At 38.1% G+C, this 18,797-nt stretch overlaps 1 protein-coding gene across 1 annotated transcript in view; it reads left to right on the top strand.

Annotated features, from left to right (window-relative positions):
• Window positions 1-18,797, top strand: part of Ptprq (protein tyrosine phosphatase receptor type Q) — a 185,832-nt gene that overhangs the window by 49,031 nt on the left and 118,004 nt on the right. The window contains exons 18-20 of the mRNA XM_051139929.1: window positions 10,178-10,338; window positions 11,437-11,582; window positions 18,353-18,521. Of these exons, the coding sequence (XP_050995886.1) occupies window positions 10,178-10,338; window positions 11,437-11,582; window positions 18,353-18,521 (476 nt within the window). The remainder of the gene's footprint in view (window positions 1-10,177; window positions 10,339-11,436; window positions 11,583-18,352; window positions 18,522-18,797) is intronic.

Genomic DNA, 18,797 nt, shown 5'->3' with positions numbered 1-18,797 from the left:
GTCAAGATAAGTTTGAGCACAAGAGAAGTTTGGTGAAGGCTGGGTGCGGGCATCTCCAGTGTGTGCTGCTGTAGCTCACTAAACCTGCCTCTTGAGAGTTTATCCGACACCGACCTACAGCCGTAGTTCCTTGCTTTGAAAGTTCTTTTTTTTTTTTTTTTTAACTTTTTAAAAATTAATTTATTCTTGTTACATCTCAATGGTTATCCCATCCATTATATCCTCCCATTCCTCCCTCCATCCCATTTTCCCCTTATTCCCCTCCCCTATGACTGTGACTGAGGGGGACTTTCTCCCCCTGTATATGCTCATAGGGTATCAAGTCTCTTCTTGGTGCCTGCTATCCTTCCTCTGAGTGCTGCCAGGTCTCCCCATCCAGGGGATGTGGTCAAATATGAAAGTTCTTATTTTCTGTTTTGTGCTTTATTTTCTCAAGACTTCCCCAAGTCTCCAGGTTCTCTTGGCACATCTGTCTTGACCCTCAGACACAAGGCTCTTTCAGTTATTTTCCTCAGCCCCAGTCTGCATCTGTGTAGTGCCTGCTGCAAGGTTCCTCACGGCTTCCTGCCACTCTGAACCTTGCTGTACAGGGTGATACAGGATGCTGAGATTTTCAAGCTTTTCACTTTTCTCTCTGCCCCAAGAAGAAGTCTGCCCTCTTTCCATGGAGTTTCCTTCCCAAATCTATTTGGGTATTTTCATCATTCCTCTGAGACACTCTGGTCTGACTTGCTTATGCCACTCAGAACCCTCTCAGAATGCTGTTGTTGTTTTTTTTTTTTAAATCATGACAACAGAACTTTCCTTTCTTTTTTTTTTTAGTTTTCGAGACAGGGTTTCTCTGTGTAGCCGTGGCTGTCCTGGCCTCACTTTGTAGACCAGGCTGGCCTTGAACTCACAGCGATCTGCCTACCTCTGCCTCCCGATTGCTAGGATTAAAGGCGTGCGCCACCACGCCTGGCTCATCTTTCCTTTTTCTTGAAACCTGGCAAAGGATCCTTTTTAAAAAAAAATTATAATGTGGTGTATGTTCTGCGCACATGTCCGTGCATGTGTTTGATTCTGTGTAGCGGCAGGAGGCCAATGGGTCGTGTTCCTCTATCCTTCTTTACGTTATTTCCTTGAGACAGCATCTTTCACTGAACCCGATCTCAATATTTTAACCTGGCTGGGAGGCTAGAAAGCTCTCAGTAGCTGCTAGTCACCACCTGCACTCACTCAAACGCAGGGCTTATAGGTCCACATAGCCGTGCTCAGATAGTTTTTACATTAATTATTCATTTTACATCCAGGGCATAACTCCCTCCCTCCTCTACTTCTGGTCCCATCTTCTCTGTTTCCCTCATCCTCCCTCCCCAACATTCCGGAGAAGGGAATCCCCCTACCCACCCACCCCAGCTCGTCAAGTTGCAGGACTGAGAGCATCCTATGGCTTGGCAGGATAGCCCCACCAGGAGGACATGAAGGAAAAGCAGGCAACAGAATCCATGTCAGAGTTAGTGCCCAATCCCCTTACTAGGGGACCCAAAAGAGGACCAATCTGCCCATTGGTTACATCTGTGTGGAGGACCTAGGTCCATCCCATGCATGGCCCTCGGCTAGAGCTTCAGTCTAGCTTTTTAAAAATGTGTATTGTGGATTGTAACTCAGGCCCTCCCTCACGTCTACAGAGCAAACGTTCTTGCTGGCGGAGCCATCTTCTCACGCTGGCTTATGACGTTTTAGAGTCTCAAATCACACCCTAGCTCTTAATCACAGAAACTCTGAATATCAAAGGGTATATGAAAAAACTTGCCAACACATTTGGCTTTGCTAATGAAATGCAAAAGCACGAGCCAGTGCACGCACACACAGAGAGATATAAATAGAATACACATAGCATGCCCACACACACACATTTAAAGACATACTTTGTTCATTGTTGAACTTAAGACAGTAAACTACCACTTGAAATTGATTGAAACTTTATTATCATTTGTTGAGTAGGCAAGTAATGAAAAATATTAAAGTTTTAAACTTAATCTCTACTCTTTTAGGATCTATGACATAAGAGTAATGTTGCTTACATATCCAATGGTTACTTTGGTGGGGTGACTTTTCATATAAATAAAAAGTGGAAAATACAATACAGATTATATAATGACACACATATGAATGATAATGAAATGGGTAGAAATATAGTTTTTAGTTTCTACCAACTTTTTACTAAGACATTCTTGAAAGGTTTAGACAGAATTGCTATGAAGAAGTTTTTTTTTTTCTTTTGATGACTGATGTTTTGGGGAACTTTTGTTCAAATGGGAAAGTATGCATGTATCATCATTCACTATACATGGATTTCAAATTAATGAGACATAGGATTGAATCCTGGCTCTCATGCCATCTGTGTGGTTCCGTGAAAGCAAAGGTTCTCAACCTTCCTAATACTGAGACCTCTTGATGCAGTTCCTTATGTTGCCGTGACCTCCAACCATAAACTTATTTTTGTTGCTACTTTGTAATTATAATTTGGTTACTGTTCCATATATATATGTATATATATATATGTATATTATGCAGGATATAAGTGACTCCTATGAAAGGGTTGTTTGAGCCACAGGGGAGTTGCTACAAGTTGAGAAGTGTTAAAGTCTTGAAAAGTGGTGTCTTCTGCATGGAGCCAGATCTCTATCCCAGAATTCCCATATTTCCCATGAATCTCAGTTCCCATCATTCCAATTGTTGCAATAATTATAAGTTCTCATAAAACCATCATTTTGGGCAGTTTTCTCTTTCACTGTATTTTTGAGATGAAGGACTTCGTATTAACATTCCAGATGACTCTTCTCCTTGTCATGACTATTTCCCTACAAAATTCTTCATGAGGCCTGATGTGTAATCATTTTGTTCCCACAACCATGTTAGTCACAGCTTGTAGATGAGTTATTTAGGAATCCATCTTAATCTTTTACAGTTTAAAATAATTTGTTACTCTAAAATTTTCATCATGAAACAATACTCATCATATCGATATGATAAAGCAACATTTTCCCTCATTTATGTCAACAAGTTATATGTTTTCAATGATACACAGCCCTTGATGAGGGCAAATACATTCATTAAATAGCTTTGTTAGAACACTGCACATTTATTCCTTCAATGCACTTTAAATTGAGACACAATGCTCTTGTAAAGTCATACAAAGCTAATTTACTTGCTATACTCCTGAGTGTAACTTGGATTTGTTTAACAATTTTGTCCCTGTATATGTCAGTAAAATTGAGAAGTAGTCTTATTCAAAATTCTCCAAAGGAATATCCATCAGGTATACATAAAAGATTATGATGTAGTGATGCTATGATCCTAGCTTATGTATAAATCTAGCCCTGAACATGTTTTTTTTTAAGTGAATTGCTATTTATTTATACTTAAAGTGAAAACATTGTATTCAACACCCTAACACAAAGAAGTGGATTAAAAAGTGTGATGATGTCACAATTGAACATGTTTGTTTCCCAAATACTATGAAAAGAATTATTGCATCGCAGCATGGCAGGTGTTTATTAACACATACATAGAAAATAAAATCTGTGTAGAACCTTAACGTGATTATAAATTCATTAAATATGTAGTGATATGCTAATGAAAAATAATTTAAAAGAACTTACTGAAGGTTTTTTGATTGGGGGCTTTAAAACAATTCTAATAGAGCTCTTTATGAAATGTATAGGTTTGAAGATTTCCAGCGTAATAAAGAAAGTAATCTTTATTCATAACTTTTTTTGTGTGGTGTGAAATTATGTATAGTCCCATTTTATGCAGTTTTCAAGATTTTCGTCCTATTGAAAATGTGATGGTATAATAACACAAGTAACAGCAGTACTTGGGAGGCAGGAGAGCCACAAGTTCACGACCAGCCTGGGATGCATAGTGATGTCATAGCTCAAAAGAAATATTGCCTAAAGTTTAAAGCATTCAGTATAAATCAACACTAAGACTGGGCTATTTCATGACTGGAGTTCTCATTTTGGAATGTTGGTTGCAAAGATAGATGAATGACTCTGAGAGTATCTCTTCAGAGGCAGCGTATGAACAATGAAGTCACCATGAGTCTTAGGAGGTTGGAAGGTAGCATTTATCTAATATTTGGGTTTGAGTCTCAGCATCTGTTTCTAACTGCTATTGGGTGGAGCCTCTCAGAGGATAATTATGTTAGGCTCCTGTCTGCAAGCGTAGCAGAGTATCAATAGTGTCAGGGGTTGGCTCTTTTTTATAGTGCTGGTCTCAGTTGGGCCAGTCATTTTTGGCCATTCCCTCAGTCACTGCTCCATCTTTACTCCTTCACATCTTGAAGGCAGTGTAAGTTTTAGGTGAAAGGTTTTTGGGTGGTCTTCAAGTTGAGCAGTGTCGGTATCTGACATGGACTCTATTGCCTACTTTTGAATCTTTTTCCCCAAGCTGGGCTGCATTGTCTAACCTCAGTGAAAAAGGATGCACTTAGTCTTACTGTGACTCGATGTGTCAGGGTGGGATGATATAGGATGTGTGTGTGTGTGTGTGTGTGTGTGTGTGTGTGTGTGTGTGAGTGTGTTCTTTCTCTGTGGAGAAGGGGAGGCATGGAAGGAGGAAGAAGGTCAAAGGGTGGGATCGTGAGGAGAGGAGGAAGGGGGCTTTGATCAGGATGTAAAGTGAATAAATACACTTGATAAATTGAATGATGCAAAATGTCTCTTTTAGAGATTCAGAATTGAGTAGCATTCATACACTTGAAATATGATATGTTCATGATTTTGGGTATATAAAGGTTAGACATGTCTTCCTGGTCATTTCCCTGCCACATTCTCCTCCTCTCCTTGATCTGTAGTATTTGGTGCAACTGACTTTTCTCTTTTTTTCAGTTTAACAAGGTCCTATTTATTTTTAATATATTTTATTAAGTTATTAATATTACATCTCAATTGTTATCCCATTCCTTGTATCCTCCCATTCCTCCCTCCCTCCCTCCCATTTTCCCCTTACTCCCCTCACCTATGACTGTGAATGAAGGGGACTTCTTCCTCCTATAAATGCTCATAGGGTATCAGGAGACACTAAATCAGTTAGAAGAAAGAGTGGGGAAGAGCCTGGAACACATTGGCACAGGAGACAACTTCCTGAACAGAACACTAACAGCCCAGGCCTTAAGGTCAACAATTAATAAATGGGACCTCATGAGGCTGAGAAGCTTCTGTAAGGCAGGAGACACTGTCAGCAGAACAAAGTGACAGCCTACAGACTGGGAAAAGATCTTCACCAACCCTACATCTGACAAAGGTCTAATATCCAAAATATATAAAGAACTCAAGAAATTAAACACCACCAAACCAAATAACCCAATTGAGAAATGCGGCTCAGAACTAAACAGAGAATTCTCAACAGAGGAATATCAAAAGGAAGAGAAACACTTATAGAAATGTTCAACCTCCTTAGTCATCAGGGAAATGAAAATCAAAACAACTCTGAAATTTCTTTTTACACCCATCAGAATGGCTAAGATAAAAAATTCAAGTGACACTACATGCTGGCGAGGATGCGGAGAGTGAGGAACACTCCTTCATTGCTGGTGGGAATGCAAACTAGTACAGCCACTTTGGAAATCTATCTGGCACTGTATCAGAAAACTGGCAATAGAGCTTCCTCAAGACCCAGCTATTCCACTCCTTGGGATATACGCAGAAAATGCTCCAGCACACAGCAAGAACAATTGTTCAACCATGTTCATAGCAGCCTTACTCATAATAGCCAGATCATGGAAGCAGGTGACTTTTCAAGTGAACAATTTCCAATATCTTTGGCTTTACTATATCCTACTTTCCTGTGCTTTGGTCATAATTAACTATTCATCTCTTTAAAAATTTCTTTTATCAGAGCATGGTAATGCACACCTTTAATTCTATGAGTTCAAGGCCACCCTGGTCTACAAAGTGAATCCAGGACAGACAAGGCTACATAGAGAAACCCTGTATAGAAAAACAAACAAAAAATCAAAACAAGAAAAAATTATTATTTTTTTACTCTGTGAAGGGAAAAATTGTTCTGTTCTTATAGAAATCACATTGTAACTAATGAATTTTTTATATTTAAATTGTTGATTGTTTCTGATTTGAGGATAAAAATTTGTTTCTTTTTAAATTTTTATTAATTTATTTATTCACTTTATGTCCTGATTGCAGTTCCCCTCCTCTCCTCCGAGTCCCCCCTTGCACACCCCTTCCCCCACTATGCTCTCGTCTCTGTCTTTGAGAAGGGAGAGATCCTCCATGGGTAGAGCAAGTTGCTGCAGAACTAGACATGTTCTTTCCCACTGAGGCCAAACAAGGCAGTCTGGTTAGGGGATCATGGTTCACAGGGAGGCATCAGAGTCAGAAGGGGCCCCTGCTCCAGTTTTGTGAAGATTCACATGAAGACCAAGCTGCTCATCTGCTACCTATGTGTAAAGAGCAGGAGTCCATGCACGCTCTTTGGTTGGTAGTTCAGTCTCTGTAAGCCTCCATCGGCCCAGGTTAGTGGGCTCTGTAGGTCTTCTTGTGGAGTCTTTGACCCCTCCAGCTCCCTCAATCATTCTCCCCAACTTTTCCACAAGACTCCCTGAGTTATGTATAATGTTTGGCTGTGGGTCTCTGCTGAGTGAAGCCTCTTAGAGGAGTTATCCTAGGCTCCTGTGTTCAAGCATAGCAGAGTATCATTAATAGTGTCAGGGGTTGGTTCTCTCCCGTGGGGTGGGTTTCAAATCAAGCCACTCTTTGGCTGGCCATTCCTTCAAACTTTGTTCCATCTTTGTCCCTGCACATCTTAGGTTGAAGGTTTTGTGGGTGGGTTGTTGTCCCTATCCCTCCACTGGCAACAGGAAATGACCACTTCAGGATCCATATCCCCCATTGCTAGGAGTCTCAGCAGAGGTGACCCCATAGACTTTCTGGGGCTTTCCGTATCCCAGGTCCCTGGCAAACCCCAGGGATACCCCCTACTTCTGATTTCCAGTCTCTCACCAAGCCCTCTCTCCCCTGATCTCCATGCTCCTAATCCTGACCTCTGATCCCCTCCCTATCCCATCTCCTGCCCAGTTTTCTGCCTCCATCCACCTAAAATTTGTTTATTATTATATTTATGCATACCATGGTGTCTCATAGAGAACAGGTGTTGAGTAAGCTTGGATAACCTCTCTTGAGTATTAGTTTCATATGATCATCTCTAGTTTGGCAAAAGTATCTTTTTTTTTTTTTTTTTTTTTTTTTCAGCACCATCCAAAGACACACATGAAAGACTGTAATAGGAGACAGGTAGGATGTGTGTGAATAGCTTTTATTAAAAGTGGACTACATGTCACCAATGGACACACGAGCACACATACCACGGTTAGGGAGATGCAAGTGAAAATTAGAAAATGTTGCCAATTTATGCTTGTTCATGTTAAGAAATTAATTATCCAGATCAATATTAGAGTTTGCCCAATGTATATGCTCAGATGACCTTGATCTGACTCTTCCAATAGTTTAGAAATTGAAATGGTAGTTATTCAGAAGCAACAGTCATGAAGACAAGTATTAAACCCATTTGGCTTAATGGTCACACAATTTAAAAAGGAGAAATAACACGATCATAACACAGAGATATCTGTTGAAGGATGATCACTGTTTTATCATTAGTAATAGCTAAGGAAGGACAAAGTAATATAATCTAAAGATGAATTAGGAGTATTCATGGTATGCCTCTATGAAGTAGTTACAAAGTAGAATGATGTCAACTATATTTACTAACATATGAGACAATGTAACTAACTTATTATATAAAAACATATATTTTATACATGAAAATGAAATATTATAATGGAACACGTAGAAATTCTATTAGATGTTAAACTAATGAGTACAGAGGACAGAAATAGAAACTAACACAGTGAGAAATAACCACAATTGCAGTGGTGTCAAAGCTAGGAGGAGTGACTTCTCCAGGCTAGAGACTTGCTCACCGATGGCTCTTCAGAGACAGCGATGTTACACTTGGTCCAGAGACTTATGTGCCCTTCATGCCTAGTAGAATCTACTAAGAGTCAGAAAAGCAGGTTTGTCATCAGTGAGAGTCCACTTCCCTCTCCTCCTTACTTCCTCTTTTTTCTGTTTTATGGCAAGCCATTCAAAGGAATCTGTGAGCTCTATAAATATATATTCATTTATTCTCTACCTAATTTCTTAAAATGCCATGCCACTGCTTCTGAGATAGCATGTCTAACAGTACTGTTTGTTTCCAGTCACACATTCTGAACTCATTTCTTTCACTATCTTGTTATCCAATCATTTTTTTTTTTCAGATGGCAGTGCCATTTGGTTTAAACAGGTTCTTTTGTGGCAGCAAAGGGAGACTGAAATGTGCCTCTGCGGATACCATCAGTTAACACAAAATCTATTATTCTCTTTAAATTTGAGGATTTGGATATTTTATTAACAAGGAAGGGACATTTTCTGTTCAGAGGGGAAATATACTTCATTTTGGGGGCCCTTATGTTTCTAAAGAGGCTACATGAAACATCTTTTTCTGTGATATTACTCTATTCCCTTATATAAATTATTTAATAATGTATCACTTTTATATTGTACATTTATTTGTAAATGCATGTTGTAGGACCACTACATAATTGTTCCTGTATTTAAATACTAATTAATACTCAATTCAAAACTATGGAGAAATGAGTGAATGTGAATGAAATAAAACAATTATGTTGCTCTACTATTACATTTTCATTCTTTTAAAACAATAATTCTTTCTCATAATATTTTGGTAGTTACTTAGAGAGCTCTAAGTAATATTTATTCAGTTTATTTTATTTCTTTTTTTTTTTCAGTTTATTTTCTTGTCAGAAGCAACATCCTAAGTACTTTGAAGATTTTAACTAAATAACATGTGACATTTCTGGTTATGTCTCTTTTTTGTAAATTATTTACTTTTAGGTGGCATTTCAGATAGATAGATAGATAGATAGATAGATAGATAGATAGATAGATAGATAGAAAGTATTAAACTCCCTCTGGGTATATATGTACTCTCAGTACTTGGTTCAGGGAAGTAGGAGGATCAGGAATCACAGACACCATGATTTTGAAGCATGTCTGGGCTACACAAGTCCTTGTCACTAAACAAACAAAACACAAGAAAATACTGTCTATTTGCTTATTTACAATACTCAGTACTGTCTATTTACTTATTTGAATTGGCTTAGAAGTAAAGCTTGTTCTTATACAACATATGAGAAATGCATTTATCTGATAAAATAAATAAGATATTGTAAACATTAGGAAGAATAAAACATGTGAGCAACTAAACAATGTGCAAAGTGTGCGAAAGTAACTTTGAATACATAGTATTTTTGGATGTCTGGTTTGCTCTTCTGTTACTGTGGCAGAATACCCAAGCAGAGTGCCTAGAGAGATTGCTCAGAGGTTAAGCATGTGTACTGCTATTGCACAGAACCAGCATTCAGTTTCCAGCACATATGTTGGGCAGCTGACAACTATCTGTAACTCCAACTCCAGGGCATCTGATGTCTCTGATTTCCACAGGCCTCGTCTCTCACCTGTAGACACCTGCAGACAGGAAAGAAAGAAGAGATTCTATTGTCATCATTTATGTGTTTGTTTGACTCATGGGTCACAGTTTTAGAAGTTTTAGTCAATCATGACATGGGGCATGGTTTTGCAGAAAAGTCTTGCCTCATGGCTGTCTTGAAGAAGAGAGAACTACAGAAGGCTGCCATTAGCTTTTCTCTTTTTTACAGTTTTTCTACCCAGACCCTCAACGCTTGAGATGAAGTCACCCACAGTCATGACATTGTTTTTTGATAGTTAATTCTTTCTGAAGACACACTCTCAGACATACCAGTTGAGCTATCTCAAGATCCACTAAAATTGGTCCAGGCTACTTGTAATTATAACACCCGATTAACACTTGATTGAATCACTAAATATACTTGGAAGCTAATGAAGTTAATTTATTGAAGTACTCTGAAATGTTCTATTTTTGATATTTAAGAATAATTGGCATTTTTATCAAGTTAAGTGAATAAACTACTGTATATGTGTTACGTATTTTCAATGTACTAATCCTCAAGAGTATGTGGCATGATTTCATATAAATGTCAATTTTACTCTTTCTCTGTTTCTCTTAGGGATAAATCATCATTAAAAGCCATTAATGCAACCGAAGCATCACTAGAACTGACTGACTTAGACTATAATGTTGACTACAGTGCCTATGTAACAGCTAGCACCAGATTTGGTGATGGGAAAACAAGAAGCAGTATCATTAACTTCCGGACACCAGAAGGAGGTGAGTCCTTAGGGATATCAATGAATTTGAAGACTACTCAGATCAAAAGATAACATCAAATGTCAAAACATATTATAAAGCCTAAAATTCATCATTAACTGGATGCAGAACTGCATCCACTTCCTATCTGTGTGCTGTCGCGAGATGGAGGTAATCTCATTATGCCTCAACTTCCCATTTGTTAAAGTGGAACCACAGTATATGACATCACAGGGGTCTGACGAGGAGTAAGACGTTGGACCCTGTGCATGGATTCAGCACAGGACTTAACACATGCTTTATCCATAGGCCCATATCCATATCCATATGAATTGGCACTTTCTCCATGGTTTGAATGTAGCAAAATAAGACACATGACGCTGACTTACTGTTTGCATTTAGCTTTTATTATGTCAAGACTACCAATTAAGAGTGGATTTTATAGTCATGTGCTCTGCACTAGAAATTGTCTACGATGTCATCTAAAATCAAGAGTGGTGGCCATCTTTTAGAGACAAGGTAGTATTTTGTGAGTAAGACACCCATCTCTGCAAATATTATACGGTGAAAGAGTAGGAGGAAGGCCCACTGTGTAGTATGGATTTCATTTCTGACATTCACGTAGATACTATTTGTTACTAAGGCACCAGCCAAGGACAATACAGGAGGTAAACTTTAAACCCCTTCCCAGATCTAGCCAATGGTCAGAATATTCTCCACAGTTGAGTGGAGAGTGTGATATGACTTTCTCATGTACTATGGTGCCTCACATTTGACCATGTCCCCTGGAGGGGGAGACCTGGTGGCACTCAGAGGAAGGACAGCAGGTTACCAAGAAGAGACTTGATACCCTATGAGATTATATAGGGGGAGGAGGTCCCCCTCAGGAACAGTCATAGGGGAGGGGAATAATGGGAAAATGGGGGGGGGGAGGAATGGGAGGATACAAGGGATGGGATAAACATTGAGATGTAACAAGAATAAATTAATAAAAAAAAAAACTTAAAAAAAAAAAGATTTTCCAAAAGCGATTATTTCCCTTTTCAATGTAAAACTGTTAGAAGACTCAAGTTCACTTCCGGCCTTGACTGCAAAGTTTCTGAACTGCTTGTTTTGCAGCACCCAGTGATCCTCCCTGGGATGTCCGTTATGTGAATCTCAGTTCTTCATCGATAATTCTCTTTTGGAAACCTCCTGTAAAACCTAATGGAATCATACAACACTATTCTATTTACTACCAAAACACTTCCGGTACTTTTGTGCAGGTAATGCTGAGTATTACTTTGTTTGTCCCTAATATTGTTGATATTGTGGACTATTTGAATTGATAATTGTCCAGAGATGTATTTTATAAAGTCTCATTGACGCATAAAATAGTGGTGGAGAAATGTCAGGTACTTTTAAATTATCTGCCTCAGCCCCCGCCCTCTGTGTTTTATGGATGTTAACATCAATGAAGCTGGAACCACATAAAAAGACTTCAATTCTATTTTCTACTATATTTAAAAGGAAAAACAATGGTTTAATTTACTCTCATTTACTTTTTAGCTCAAAACATACTTTTTAAACATTTTTTTATTAATTTATTCTTTTTTTTGATTTTTTTGATTAATTTATTCTTGTTACATCTCAATGTTTATCCCATCCCTTGTATCCTCCCATTCCTCCCCGCCCCCCATTTTCCCATTATTCCCCTCCCCTATGACTGTTCCTGAGGGGGATTATGTCCCCCTATATATTCTCATAGGGTATTAAGTCTCTTCTTGGCTACTTGCTGTCCTTCCTCTGAGTGCCACCAGGTCTCCCCCTCCTTCTTGTTACATCTCAATGATTATCCCAGGAACAGTCATAGGGGAGGGTAATAAGGGGAAAATGGGAGGGAGGGAAGAATGGGAGGCTCAAAACACACTCTAAACTCAACAGTTTCAGCGGTTAAATGCTCTTGCACATTTTAATTTTTTTCTTTTAGTTTTTGAGATTATAATATATTTACAGCATTTTCTTCTTTCCTTTCTTCCCTCTAAATCTCCCTATATAACCCTTCTTGCTCTCTTTAAAATTCATGACCTCACTGGGCATGGTGGCGCATACCTTTAATCCCAACACTCAGGAGGCAGAGGCAGGCGGATCGCTGTGAGTTTGAGGCCAGCCTGGTCTACAAAGTGAGTCCAGGACAGCCAAGGATACACAGAGAAACTCTGTCTCAAAAAACAAACAAACAAACAAACAAACAAAATCATGACCTCTACTTTTCATTGTTGTTACATACATATGTATATATATGTATATATTCTGAAAAACATAAAGAAACCTGCTTCGTATGTATAATGCTACATGTATGTATATTTTCAGGGCTGATTATTTGGCTTTAGATAGCTGAACTGGTGTGTTCTTCCCTGGACACTATTCCCCCACCTCCAGCTTTGTTTAGCTCTTTGTGTAGAGCTGAGGTCTCCAAGGCTTTCCGCATCTACTTTGGCATGTTCAGTGATGCTGTCCTGGTTCAGCTCACACTTGAGCAGTAATGAGGATGAAACTTGTGGGTGTGTCTTCTGACATCACTAAGAGACACAATCTCATAGCAATCTGTTGTGATTCTCTGGCTCTTAAACAATATTCCTTTTTATAGAGATATCCATTGTGTCTGGCCTCCACAACTCTGCCTTTTGGTTGGCTGTTCTGTTTTGTATTGTTCCTTGTCTGTTGAAAGCAAAGTTTCATTGATGAAGGCTCAGGACTATACTTATCTCTGGGTATAAGGAAAAATATTTAGAATATAGTAATTTTTATTCAATTGAAATATTTTTTTGATTGTGAGCCTACACTTTAACCACCGAGCCAAGAAACTGTGGTACATTTACCTATGAAATACTACTCAGCTATTAAAAAGAAGAATATCCTGAAATTTGCAGGCAAATAGATGGAACTAGAAATGATCATCCTGAGGGAGTTAACCCAGACCCAGAAAGATACACATGATATATATTCATTCATAATTGTACACTAGCCCAACAGAGATGTCCCCTGAAACTCTTCACTTAGCAGATTGGGATAGATACTGGGGCTTCCTATTGGGACTCCAGGTGAGAAAGGTAAGGGAGAATGGGAAAATAGAAGGATCCAGAGGGTCCTAGAAACCTAAAAGAAGACCATTAAGGCTGGCGGATCTGGACCCAGGGGGTCTGCTCAAGCTACTGTACCAACCAAGGACAGTGCATGCAGTAAACGTAGAACCCCTATCCAGATCTAGCCAATGGACACCATTCTCCACAGTTGTGTGGAGAGTGGGGACTGATTCTGACATGAACTCTGATGCTCCCTATTTGACCACTTCCCCTTGCTGAGGAGACCTGGTGACACTCAGGGGAAGGGGAAGCAGGCTACCAGGATGAGACCTGATAGGCTGTGATCATATGGTGGGGGAGGAGGTCCCCTCCTGTCACAGACCTAGGGGAGAGGAATAAGGGAAAAGAGGGAGGGAGAGGGGGAACAGGAAGATACAAGTGAGGCGATAGCAATTGAAATGTAATCTGAATAAATTACATAACTTTAAAAAATGGCACTGAAAAAAGAAATACTTTCTATTACTGGGAAGACAGCTTTTATAGTCACAATGATATTATTATTGCTTATGTTCAGATATAAAAAAAAAAAAAGACCAGTAGGCATATGGTTTTTACTCTGTAGAACATAGGTCATGAAACTATAGTTTATAGAAGAGAATCATCTTTAATATGAATATGGAGGTAATAAAAAAGCCAAGATGAATTTAATTTAGAGAAATGTTTTCAATTTTGCTCGTTATATTATTTTTACAAATTAAATATTTTTCATATTTTTAACATATAAAAAGAAAATGGTGTGAGTCAACCAAAGGCAGGGAGTTAGAATACAATCAGGAAAACAGGAATGCAAAGAAATACTGCAATTTACATAATAAAATTTATACTGGGAGAAATGACTTGCTGCGTTGTTTGGGACTTTGGCAATTCTTTTATTTATTTATTTATTTATTTATTTTTATTTTTTTATTGAAAAATAAAATCATTCATATTACATCTCAATTGCTATCCCATCCCATGCACCCTCCTATTCCTCCCTCCCTCCCACTTTCACCCCATTCCCCTCCCCTATGACTGTGACTGATGGAGACCTCCTCCCTTTGAATATGATGCTAGAGTATCGAGTCTCTCCTTGGTAGTCGGCTATCCTTCCCGTCAAGGGGACATGGACTTTGGCAATTCTTATTTCTGGGTGTCTTCCTAGTTAAAAGAAGAATGCTGATGCTCTATACTTTGGGGGTGGCTTAGCTCCATTTGCTGCTCAGGATGCTTACTTTGCTCAGTCACAGTCAGGACTTGTGGTTGAAGTCAGGTCAGAGGTCACATTCTGCCTTCTAAATGGAGTTATGTAATTTCATACCTAATAAGAAGACTAGGGGGTGGGGGAGGAGGGAATATGGAGAGAGGGTGGCACCGGGAGGAGATGAGGGAGGGGGCTACAGTCAGAATATAAAGTGAATAAACTAAAAATAAAACATTAAATAAAATTTGAGCAGGACCCCTGGGCCCAAATCTGCCTATCATAATGTTCTACTTGTAGGTTTCTAGGACCCTCTGGATCCTTCTACTTTGCTATTCTCCCTTGCTTCTCTCATTTAGAGTCCCAATAGGATGTCCTCCCCTCTGTCCCAGTTTCCTGTAAGTGAAGGCTTTGGGTCCCGCTCAAACTAAGGCACCAGCCATGGACAATACAGGTGGTAAACTTTAAACCCCTACCCAGATCTAGCCAATGGACAGAACATTCTCCACAGTTGAGTGGAGAGTGGGATATGACTTTCTCACATACTCTGGTGCCTCACGTTTGACCATGTCCCCTGGAGGGAGAGACCTGGTGGCACTCACAGGAAGGACAGCAGGTTACCAAGAAGAGACTTGATACCCTATGAGCATATACAGGGGGAGGTAATCCCCCCCAGGAACAGTCATAGGGGAGGGGAATAATGGGAAAATGGGATAAAGGGAAGAATGGGAGGATACAAGGGATGGGATAACCATTGAGATGTAACAAGAATAAATTAATAAAAAAATTAAAAAATATTAAATAAAAAGCCTATTTTATATAAGATGTATAAATATAGATACACATGTAGTTATAGGCAAAGAAATTTTAAACAGATGCCTTAAGAACGAAGAACAAAAGAATGATTTGCTTCCCCCCCCACCCCGTGCACCAAACAGATTTCCTGTACCTTTTTGAAAACTGAATAGAAGCAAGACAATTACTTCCTACCACAGGGTCACTCACAGACTTAACATTGTTTCAGTAAACCATGGAAGATTTCAACTTGATGATTTTCCTTCTTACACATTTGAAAGAAGCATCACAGAATTGTTGTGTAGTTTGAGTTCTTAGCAATGGTTTTGCCTCTATTCAATTTACACACAGTTGGTGCTCAATTATAGCTTGGTTCTTGTCTGCAACTGTACCTCGATTTTGAGCATCTACACACAGTTTCAGCAAGATCTTCTAAACTAAGGCTACAGTATGATCCCATTTTCCAACTCATCAGTCTTAAAACATGTTATCGCCTATTAAGTAATCTTAAGAATGCTTTTAAGTGTGGCAGCTGTGAGAGAGCCCAGGCCAACGATGCTGAAAACATTTTAGAAGTACAGTTTCATGCTGGCTGACATTCACCCAAGCATTAATGTACTCCTAAAATTAATGCTTGAAGTAGCATATCTTCTCTATCTGTTTTTTTTTTAAGTTGGTAGAAGAAATACTTGGAATGAACAATTATGTAGCCAGTTATGTATATAGCTTTTATCTTCTCCTTTCCCCTTCTCACGGACTGTGGAGCACCCCACGCTTAGAATGTTTTATTTCCCTCCTATTCTACACATCTGGTTCATATGTTAGGATCCTTCTGTTATAGCCAACAACTTAAAGAAATGGGACATGACATGAGACGTTTATATTCCCGCTATGCTCTTGGAATAGTTTCGCGCATAGGCTTAATGATCAACAAATATTTTAATTGAAATATCTTTAAATTATTGCCGTGGACCAATATTTTCATCACTTAGCTATAATTCAGAAGTGTTTGATCATGTACCAAAGCCATCTTCCCCTGTTTTCTTAAGGAGTTTAAGCTCTTTGCTCCTGCTCAATGATCTACCTCTGTTCCTTCAGTTAGCACCTGTTGTGTTTAGCAGAGCACCTTACCTCTTATATTGTTCACTTCCTGCTGAAATGTGTTTTGCTTCCTTAATATGTCTGACAGAATGCCACATATATTAAAAGTGCTAAAATAAGCTTTCCTGACAACAAAACTTGAAAGCATTTGTCAGATCCCTTCTGGACATATTTACATGATCAAAATACTAAGGTTTAGTTAGATAATTTGAGCATCCCCCCGCCCTGAGGCCCCCCCCAAAAAAAACCATTAAGAGGCAAAATTTAAAAATACAAGGTGAGGAAATGAATAAAATGATCACCTAGATAATGTCTAAAGTTTCAGGAATTTGTTTCATGTCTATGCATGCTAATCGTACATATATATATAACATGAATGAACTTTGGTGAGTCAAAATAATCTATTAGTAATTTGTGATGTGTATAGATAATTAAAACAAACACTATTCCAAAGCAACCCTAAAATTCAATCTAATAATCTTCTAGTAATGAATTCTTTTAAGTGTTGCTTATGTAAGCCAGTTATTCTAACTGTAAAGTTGATGAATTGGAAGGCATCCAAACTTATATGTCATATTTTTTGAGAAAATTTTACATGGCTTTCACAAGTCTCTTGTCAAATAAAATACCACAAAACCAAAGCAAATCCTTTCTTGTACTAACAGATGATGAAAAAAAGAAACCCTCAAAATATTACTGAATTTTTAAGTTGATGAATTTTAGAAACATCTTGAGTATAAACGTAATCAAATGGCATATCCTGCATTAATTTTTAAGCAAATTATTCTTGCTTTTATTGTGATTAAGCATAGCATTGATTAGCTTGTGTGTATCATTGGAGTCTGATCCTCAATAACTCCCTATAAAGTGGAAACAGTTATTCCTATTTTATTGTTAGAAAATGGTAAGCTTCAAGTTAGGTATTGGTCCAGCCCTGCATTGCTGTTCTTGAGTTTAGATCTGTAAGATTTAAAGTGATTTGTGTAAATTGTATGGTGCATCTTTCTCATTATACACAAACATTCTTATGAAAGTGTTGAGACAAGGTCTCACTATGTAGCTCAGGCTCCCTGAAACTCACTGTATAATGCAGACCGACCTAGAACTAGTCAGTTTTCCAGGTGCTGAAATTACTAGATGCACCACTCTTGACAAACTTGGTGTTTTTACTGAAATTTATATTCTTTATTTTAGATTGTTTTTGCTTGGTTATATATTTTATTTTAAATGTTCAAAGAGGTAATGGTGGCACAACTTCCTTAAATAACCAAAAAAAAAAATTGAATTTTCTTCTTACTCTGTATGTAAGAATGTATTAACTACCTTTTCTTTGTGTCCTACAACAGTACAATAAAGAGCCTCCAGGGATGAATAATAATAATGGTTTGAGTTTGTAGATAAGGCAAATACTTTCATTATTATTAATTGGAAGAAGAAAGTAAAAATGTGTTTCAATGTTTTTCAAATTTGCTGGGAAATATCCAATGCTTTGAAAAATACCTAAAAGTTTCTAAGGAAAACTCTGCTTGGTCAGCATAGTCATGGATTTTTCTCTTGACCATTTGGCATTTTCTGCTATGTAAAGCATAGTGCTTTTCTCTTTAATATTTTACTTATTGATCTGGTAAGAAAAACTGCTACCATCTAGTCCAATTTTAGTACAAGCATAATTCTGGTTTAATGTTTTAAAAGTGTTAACGTGACTTTATATTGTTTCTCCTAAGAACTGAAATATTAAAATGATAGCAGAAAGTTTCTGGTAAATATCTATTTTTTGCGACATCTGTGCATACTAACGCACACTCTGAACTACTAAAATAACGTGCTTATTTTTCAGAATTTTACACTCCTTGAAGTAACCAATGAGTCTGACAATGTGACAGTGTCTGCGAGGATATATAAGCTGGCCATATTCAGCTGCTACACATTTTGGGTAACAGCAAGCACTTCAGTTGGAAATGGAAACAAAACCAGTGATGTAATTCATGTGTACACAGATCAAGACAGTATGTAAATGAACACGTGTCTTTTCTTTAAGTAGAAAAATTGAAAATCTCATAATCACCTTAGAAATTCTCTCTATTTGTGTACATTGGTATTAAAAATCTGTTAGACATATTTAACTACTTATCCTAGGAGTTTAAATGTGTTTAATATGGCTCTAAGACTACCGCAACAATTACAGCTTGTTCTGTTTTTTTCTTTCCTCTATAATATTATTTTCACAGGGATGCTGGTAATAAATTCTAATACTGTGATTTAATGAGCGGAGGTTTCTCTAC

This window comes from Acomys russatus, chromosome 31 (assembly GCF_903995435.1).
Source record: "Acomys russatus chromosome 31, mAcoRus1.1, whole genome shotgun sequence".
Taxonomy (NCBI): Eukaryota; Metazoa; Chordata; class Mammalia; order Rodentia; family Muridae; genus Acomys; species Acomys russatus.
This window is presented reverse-complemented; position numbering and strand designations above follow the sequence as displayed.